The sequence below is a fragment of the Mastomys coucha genome, unplaced genomic scaffold (genome assembly GCF_008632895.1).
Source record: "Mastomys coucha isolate ucsf_1 unplaced genomic scaffold, UCSF_Mcou_1 pScaffold6, whole genome shotgun sequence".
Classification (NCBI taxonomy): domain Eukaryota; kingdom Metazoa; phylum Chordata; class Mammalia; order Rodentia; family Muridae; genus Mastomys; species Mastomys coucha.
In genome coordinates, this window is record NW_022196912.1 from 93,391,768 (window position 1) to 93,401,342 (window position 9,575).

Genomic DNA, 9,575 nt, shown 5'->3' on the forward strand with positions numbered 1-9,575 from the left:
TTATTATATATTTTCTTCATTTACATTTCAAATGTTGTCTTCTTTCCTGGTTTCCTCTCCAAAAACCCTCTATCCGCACTCCTCTCCCCCTGCTCACCCACCCACCCACTCCTGCTTCCTGGCGCTAGCATTCCCCTACACTGGGGCATCCAGCCTTCACAGGGCCATAGGCCTCTCCTCCCACATATACAGCTGGAGCCCTGAGTCCCACCATATGTACTCTTTGGTTGGTGGTTTAGTCCCTGGGAGCTCTGGGGGTACTAGTTTGTTCATATTGTTGTTCCTCTTATGGGGCTGCAAACTTCAGCCTTCAGCTCCTTGGGTCCTTTCTCTAGCTCCTCTGTTGGGGACCCTGTACTCAGTCCAATGGATGGCTGTGAGCCTCTACTTCTGTATTAGTCAGGTACTGTCAGAGGCTCTCAGGAGACTCCTATATCACGCTCCTGTCAGCTTGCTGACAGGGACTTGAACTCGATATCAGCTTGCATCAGTGTTCTGGGTGCTTAGGTATCAGCCTATAATGATGTTTAAAATTATTTCCATCTTAATGGTTCCCTTCATTCTACTTTATATACTTTTTCCTAATATTCAAGTTCTCTGAGCTCTGTTATATACCTACTTACTCCCCCTCTCTCCCTCTTTTTCTCCCTCCCTCCTCCTCTTTCTCTTTTTTCCTCTTTCCTCATAATAGCTATAATCTGAAATCCTAACACCTAGTATGCTATAAAATAGGAACCCTTTTCCACATCAGCATCATGCCTTAAGCGAAAAGTTCCACATGACTTCTTGCAGGTATACTTAAGACGTGTTTTAAAAATCTACCTGAATGCTATTTGTACAAGGTCTGTATAAAAATAGGGCCAGTGACTCAGTAGGTAAAGGCATCTGCCAGCAAGCCTAAGAACTGAATTTCATCCAGGAAACCTGCATGTAGAAGGACAGAACTGACACCAGCAAGTTGTCCTTTGATGTCTACATGCCCATAGTGACACCCCCCCCACACACAAACAAATAAATATACTTTAAATTTTTTAAAATACCAATGATTATTTTGTTTAGAATTGGGTCCCATCTCTAAGTGATGTATATGGAATCTTACAAAGTCCAAAAATTGGAGACTGAAATACCTGTAGTCATGTGTACTTCACATAAGGATTCAGCACTACTTGTAGTCGTGAAGCTATTATTATCACTGTGACTGTCAGTGTAGAATAGTTCTATATGTTGACTTCAGAGTTTATTCTTTCTTCATCAAAAGATGGACAGTTTGTGTAATGTAGTTTGGAGTAAGTCATTTTATGACCTAGGGCCTGCTACAGAAAATGATACTGATAACATGCTAAACCTATGGGTATTTAAAATGCATGTGTTTAATGATGCCATGAAAATTAAAATTTCATCCCCAGAAGTCATTTCAAAGGTGAAAATCATTCTTTTTTGTTAAAGTTTGAAATAGGTTTATTCTTGAATATTTCAACTCCCTACCACCACCACACTCACAAATAAGTTGTTTATTAGTTAGTTGTTCCCTTGGGTTTTCTGAATTACTTCTGTTTACTGAATATTTTCCTCTAACATTTACACAGTTTCCATTCTCCCTTCCATGTTTGTTAAAAATTGTTTTAACAACTTGGCCTTATTGTTATGCTATCACTTCATTAGTATACTCTACATATGTATAAGTGTTTGTTATACAGGTTTCTTTTTATTGTTTGTTTGGTTTCCTTTTTTCAAAACTGGGATTTCTTTATGTAGCTCTTGTGTTTTGAAACTATACAGATCAGACTGGCTTCAATCTCAGAGATCCACCTACCTCTGTTTTCTGAGTACCAGAATTAAAGGTTTGTGCTCCCACACCTAGCTTGTCTATTGGGTTTTAATCCCAGTGGGACCATTAAAACATATATACTGCTTATCATGAGTTCATTTTTTTCTCTTTTCTTTAGAAATAAATTTTCTTTTTTTCTTTTTTTGGCAATTTCATTCATATATACAATGTTATGTGATTTTATATCTCCCTCCATTACTCTTTGTCAGCTCCCTTCTTCCATAAGCTATACTATTAAAGAAATTTGCAGCTTTTTTCCAGCAGCCAATAACAGTCAGGAGCTCCTAGGGAAGGAATGGGGCCATGTGAGCACCTTTCTCCTCTGTGCCAGATTATTGCAGAGGCCAATCTTATACAGACATTCATACCTGCTGTGTATGTTCCAGACTGCAACAACCATGCCATATCTGGTTTACCTTACCTTCTTAATGGTCAAAACCATTCCCTTTGGTTTGAAGTTATATAAACACTTAATTGGAGAGTTATCTTCCTATATCTCTCAAGGAGCAGATTCAAGTATCTAAGGTACTGATAGCATTAAACATGAGCAAATGAATTGTTGCTATAAACAGGATTGAAGTTGATCATATCAATGTGACTCTGTATTTGTGTTCCATTATCAACCATGGCATCTTTGAATCATTTCAGTAACAATTTGGAATTGTTTTTGTTGTATATTCCATTTATATAATGATTATTTCATGTGTTGATTTTAGCTAACTGCCTCACTTTTAAGAATTCTTTAAAACCTGTTAAAAATCCAATTTTATAATGATAATATCTTTAAAACTTTTTATTTTGAAATAATTTAAACTTCCACATTAGGGCATCAACAATGTGTCATTTGCAGGGTTTTTTTTCTTTTTCCCTTTGATAATGTTGGACACATCTATAAGATTCTTACTTAAAATATATAATTAAAATCAATATTGGTTCACTATTTGGGATAGTTGTACTATACGGATATAAAATGATAATTATCGAGAAAACTAGGAAATGAGGCTTAGAGCAAGATATGTAAACCACATTTTTGTTCAATTTTTGGAAACCTTAAACTATTCTAAGAAATTGAGTTTATTAATTAAACAAATAAAAACAGGTTTACTCTTAGTTCTTGATATATGTTGTGACAGAGTCGAGCAATAAATGTAACAGCTTTAGCATTATTAAAACCATCAATAATGAAGTTTAATTCAGATTGAAAATCCAGTGTAATGCAACTTCTTTTGGTAGTCACTTGTTGCCTGTTTTTTCTAAACTAATAAATGAAAAATGAAACAAATGTTTTCCCTCATGGTTACTGACGTGGGTCTTGGGAGATTTCTGGTTCCACTTGGTGGCACTCTAGTGATAATGCCATATATCATTCATATGCTTTTACCCTGTTGCTGGTTTTAAGAGTATTTTCTTCTCCTAATTTCAGATTGGGTGGGACTATATCAGCATACAAGATAGTACCAGATGAAATAGAAGAAATTAAGGTATAGTATGAAATTTTCATACCTATAAAGGCTTAACATTTTAGTTGCAAGGTGTGGGAAAAATTGTTACTTCTTAAATATTGAATCAAACATTTCCTGTTTACTCAAGTTAAAAATACATGCATATTTGGTTTTATGTGGAGGTCCTTAATCCACTTGAACTTGAGCTTTGTGCAAGGAGATAGGAATGGATCCATTGCATTTTTCTACATACTAACCACCAGTTGAGCCAGTACCATTTCATGAAAATGCTGTCCTTTTTCCACTGGATTGTTTTAGTTCCTTTGTCAAAGATCAAGTGACCATAGTTGTGTGGATTCATTTCTGGGTCTTCAATTCTATTCCATTGATCTACCTGCCTGTCACTGTACCAATACCATGCAGTTTTTATCACAATTGCTTTGTAATAATATAGCTTAAGGTCCAGGATGGTGATTCCTCCAGAGGTTCTTTTATTGTTGAGAATAGTTTTCGATATCCTAGGTTTTTTGTTATTCCAGATGAATTTGCAAATTGTTCTAAGTCTGTGAAGAATTGAGTTGGAATTTTGATAGGGATTGCATTGAATCTGTAGATTGCTTTTGGCAAGATGGCCATTTTTACTATATTAATCCTGCCAATCCATGAGCATAGGATATCTTTCCATCTTCTGAGTTCTTCAATTTCCTTCTTCAGAGACTTGGAAGTTCTTGTCAAGCAGATCTTTTACTTGCTTAGTTAGAGTCACACCAAGGTATTTTATATTATCGGTGACTATTGTGAAGGGTGTTGTTTCCCTAATTTCTTTCTCAGCCTGTTTATCCTTTGGGATACACTGAAACTAATAGAAAAGAAAGTAGGGAAGAGCCTCGAGCACATGGGCACAGGGTAAAATTTCCTGAAGAGAACGCCAAGAGCTTTTGCTCTAAGATCAAGAATGGACAAATGGGACCTCATAAAATTACAAAGCTTCTGTAAGGCAAAAGACACTGTCAATAGGACAAAACAGCAACCAATAAATTGGGAAAAGATCTTTACCAATCCTATATCTGATAGAGGGCTAATATCCAATATATACAAAGAACTCAAGAAGTTAGACTCCAGAGAACCAAATAACCCTATTAAAAATGGGGTACAGAGCAAAACAAAATTCTCAACTGACAAATACCAAATGGCTGCGAAACACTTACAGAAATGTTCAACATCCTTAGTCATCAGGAAAATGCAAATCAAAACAACTCTGAGATTCCACCTCACACCAGTCAGAATGGCTAAGAATAAAAACTCTGGTGACAGCAGATGCTGGCTAGGATGTGGAGAAAGAGGAACACTCCTATCTTCACTTTCTCCTTTTTTATGTCAGTGAGGCCTAGTTGAAAGGCCACTCACTCTTCATTCCTTCACCTTATCAACAAGCCTGAATGATACCACACAGGGTCAGTTAATCCTCCTTGGTCTTAGCATCCCCCTCTATTTAATACCAACAGTGGAATAAGATGGTACCCAGTTTCAACAGGAAAGTCTTTGGGGGTCCAAGAGGGAAAATGAACCTGTACCACCCACTATGGATCAGCATTTCTCTTTTGCCAGTATTACCAACAAGATATTGAACACATATACCCATGTGGCCTCTAACCTACTCCACAGCATTGGGAATATTTACAAAAGTGAATATTCTTATGAACTCTCAAATGCTGAGTGTAAAATGTCTTTTTTATACCAAGAAGCAAGAAAATAATCATCAGACAACAGATCAAATATGAATCAAATGCTGAAATTGTTTGCTAAGAATTTGTAAGATTGTATCTTCTAGATATAACAGGAAAAATACCCATCTCAACAATATGGCTGCCTAAATAAAACCTAAACTATGACATTAGTCAACTTGGCCAACATGGATGGGGGGAATCTCTTTAGATTCACTCCTAAGTGAAAACCTAATGATATGTAACAAGTACTGAGAAAGGGAAAATTAATCTTTCACAGGGAAGAGCCCCCTAATTGATTATCCAGTACCAAATGATCAGCCCCAAAACATGTGCATACAAGCAACACTAAGGAGATTCATCTGGTTGTATTTATATATTTATTCATTTGTATATACATACTTGACAGTTTAAAAACCTGTGGATTTGAGAGGAAGCAGAGAAAGTGTGACTCGTCAGAGGGAAGAGAGGAAGAGGAGAAATTATATACTAATATTTTTAAATTAATAAGAAAAAATTTAAACTATTATAAAAATGATTTCATACATAATTTTAAATTCTGTTCAAAACAAATGTGATATCTTATGATAGTGAAAAAGCTACAAAAAGAATTCAAATAGAAATTATAAGACTGAAAGCTAAAGACATAAAAAATGCAAATGGAAAAAAAGGGCAGTCATTATATCTGGAGAAACTGCTAAGTTCTCAATAATGGACCCACTCTTCTTATTGTATAACTTGACAGAAACCAAAGCTGTGTAAGTCTCTGTTTCCTAAAAGGGAAGATAGAATCCCTTTTTGGACAGAGGTCCAGTCTTTCTCACCTTAGTATTCTTTCTTATTTTACCAAGGTTACCTTGTATAAAACTTTCATCTGCAGCAATTGTGTCTATTTTTACATAGACGTTTTCTCTTACATTCCTGCCAGTGTGGTGGTCTATTTCATAACTGTACAAGTTAAAGTTTTACTTGCAAATTCTCAATATTTCTGCAAGATCTTTATAATCTCTCAGAGTGAATTTCCTTATGAATCCTTTGTGCATTGGCCTTAGAAGTCCAGTTAGTCAGTAGTCAGTTATTTTGGTTGGGCTCCATGACCTGGCACACCTGCCATGTTTTTATCAGTGTGTAGTTCACCTTCAAACACTAATGTCTTCCCTCCCATTGGCTGGTGAGGGAATACATTCCAATTCTTTTTGTTGTGCTTTAGAGTCGAGTAATGGTACTTCCTTTACAGCTGAGCCTCTTGTGTACAAAGTAGGTTAGCCAGACACAGCACAAAATAATTGATGAGAATCCATGGCGTACAGGCAGGTTGGATCTCATGCAGGTTGTTAGATTCTGTTTGCTCCACAGCGGGTTATTATTGCTGCTTCTTATGTGCTCCTTACATTAATCCCTTCTGGGTCCTAGGTTCTTCCCCAGTTAAGCTCTTTGATTTGTCGTCCTGTCGTTTGTTCACAGTGTATTTCCTGCTTGAATTGTATCTTCAAAATATGACTTTTGAAATTATCAACATATTCATAAAGCATACATCTTTGGTAAATGGAACCTACATTTTAAAATCACAAGGGATATATCTAAAGTATATGGTAGATTATATGATAGAATAGCTCATAGATCCTATTTATTTAATATTTAGTTAGTAATAAATAATAAGCACTTCATGTATACTATTTTAAAAATATTGGGAGATGGCAGTAAATCATTTAACCTAATTTGCACTGTTACCTAATTTGAAGAGCAAAAGCCATAATTGAAATAATAAGTCAAAACAAGCCTGAGATTCCACCTCACACCCATCATAACGGCCAGAATCACAAACTCAGGTGACAGCAGACACTGGCTAGGTTGTGGAGAAAGAGGAATACTCCTTCATTGCTGGTGGGATTGCAAGCTGGTACAACCACTCTGGAAATCAGTTTGGGAGATTCCTCGAAAAATTGGACATAGTACTACCAGAGGACCCAGCCATACCACTCCTGGGCATATACCCAGATGATGCTCCCAACATGTAATAAGGACACATGCTCCACCATGTTCATATCAGCCTTATTTATAACAGCCAGAAACTGGAAACAACCCACATGTCCCTCAACAGAGGAGTGGATACAGAAAATATGGTGCATCTACACAATGGAGTACTACTCAGCTTTTAAAAATGATGAATTCATGAAGTTCTTAGGCAAATGGATAGAACCTGAAAATATCATCCTGAGTGAGGTAACCCAGACAAACTTGGGCAACATAGTTAAGATCTAGGCTAACCTTTGGCTTCATGGAAGGAACCTGTCTTCAAAAGTTAAAAAAACAAAACAAAACAAAACAAAACAAAAAAAAAACCAAAACAATACAAAATATAAGCCAAACAACAACAAAAATAAATCTTTATCTTCATTGTTTGGCACTTTAACAAAAGCGTTAAGATAATTTTCATTAATTTTTTGATTTCTTCCCCTGAAATTAAGGAATTTGTCATTCTTGTTTTACTACTATAATGAAATGCCTGACTAATCCACTTTATAAAAGAGGCTTAGCTGGCAGTTCCACAGGCTTGGAGACATTGTGCCTGTCAGCCTGAGTCTCAAGGAAACCATTGTGGACTACTATTTCTCATCAACTTGAAAACCTTAATAGGTTACTAATTAAATCCAACAATGTATGGAAATATTTATATAGCATGGCCAGTTAAGCTTTAAAATATGCTAAATTAGCTTAAGAAAAACAATAGCTATATGTAATCTGCCATAAATCTGACAAAATTTAGTTGCAGAATTTTTGAAGAAAAGGTACTTGACACGATCCTAAAAGCTGTCATGATGAGAATTCTCTAGAAAGTAGGGATAGAGATGATTTCTTCAATTGAGAGTACAGAGAGAGAAGAGGAAGAAGAGACAAACAAAGAAAACCTAGGTAGCACATTTCATAGTACAAAGATAAATATTTTTAACTTAATGGTTAGGAATAAAACAAACATTTAAGTTCTCATTATCTTTTTTTTTTTTTTTTTTTTTTTTTTTTTTTTTTTTTTTTTTTTTTTTTTTTTTTTTTGGTTTTTTGAGACAGGGTTTCTCTGTGTAGCCCTGGCTGTCCTGGAGCTCACTCTGTAGACCAGGCTGGCCTCGAACTCAGAAATCCACCTGCCTCCGCCTCCCAAGCACTGTGTGCACCACCACGCCCAGCAAAATGGCTAGATTTTTACTTAAGATTACATATTTGTAGAAAAATACAAAATGTTAAATACATCACATATATAAATAAATGGATCAGTACTGTGGGCAGGATAAATAAGTAAGTCATTTCAGCACTTCCTGTTCTTACAGAGGTTTAGTTCCCTACACCTACATCGATAATTCCAGTTCCAGGGAATCTGATATCCTCTTCTGGCATTTGTATATAGAAAGAAATAACATGATGCACGGGCATAAATACATGCAAAACACTCACTCATATAAAATAAAAATAAATACATATAAAAAAATAATACATATTTCCTTTTGAATTTTAATAAGTTTTTAAAATTATGTACATTTGCTGTAAAATTATATGTAGTGATAAATAAATATACAATAAATTTTAAATCAAAGGGATAGAAACTTTGGAAAAGACTGAGTTGTGGCAATTAATTTTACCCAGTGATGTATACTGTGTAACTATAATATTCAAATTTTTAAAATTTAAAAAAAAGAAACAAAAAGCTATACATGTAAATGTAGACCAAAGACCATACTAGGGAATCCACGAAGAGATTTACATTATGCTCAATTCATTTTTAGTAAGTTCATTTTTGATATAACAAGCTTAGATTTATTTGGTGTATAATAGCCCAAACTAGAAGTACTGTATTTGGAATCTGTGAGCTAAAGCAGAAAATCATGATCTTATGAATTGTTGGATCAAATTCAGCAAAGTGTTTGGAGCCTTTATTAATGTCTTAGCACTTCAGAGAGCTTGCTGTTCTTGTTAGAGGACCTGAGTTCATTTTCCAGCCCCTGTCAGTTGGCCTACTACCATTAGTTGACATCTTCTGGCCTATCTAGGCACATGTGAAACACACACACACACACACACACACACACACAGAGAGAGAAAAGAGAGAGAGAGAGACAGAGAGACAGAGAGAGAGAATATGAACTCAAAAACATACTAAAAGCTTTTTATGTGTTTTTAAAAGTAAGTGATGCTTGCATGAAATTAGGGGACCATGAGAAGGAAAGATGTGTGGCAGTAGGGGGAGGGACAATAGGATACATATTACAAAAATGGAAATGAAGGTACTGAAAATCGAATAGTTCAGAAGGATAAGGTATCAGATCTAAGGAGGAGAATGTCCAAAAACAAATAATGCATGAAAATACTATGATGAAACTTAACACTTTTTATGATCATTTAAAAAATTCTTTTTTTAAAAAAAAAACTTTTATTGCATTATGATGAGAAAAGTTACATGATTTCAATTTATCTGAATTTGTTAACATTTAAAAACGTATTTCAATTACATATAATTGAATTCCATTCTTGTTTCCCTTTTGTACCACTGCTCCTCCCAGAGACCCCCTTCAATACCTACAATATCTTTTT

At 35.3% G+C, this 9,575-nt stretch overlaps 1 protein-coding gene and 1 pseudogene across 1 annotated transcript in view; one reads left to right on the plus strand and one right to left on the minus strand.

Annotated features, from left to right (window-relative positions):
• Gphn (gephyrin) overlaps positions 1-9,575 on the plus strand; it is a 435,141-nt gene that overhangs the window by 129,151 nt on the left and 296,415 nt on the right. The window contains exon 3 of the mRNA XM_031357728.1: positions 3,252-3,309. Coding sequence (XP_031213588.1) covers positions 3,252-3,309 — 58 coding nt within the window. The remainder of the gene's footprint in view (positions 1-3,251; positions 3,310-9,575) is intronic.
• On the minus strand, positions 5,633-6,748 carry LOC116080392 (annotated as a pseudogene).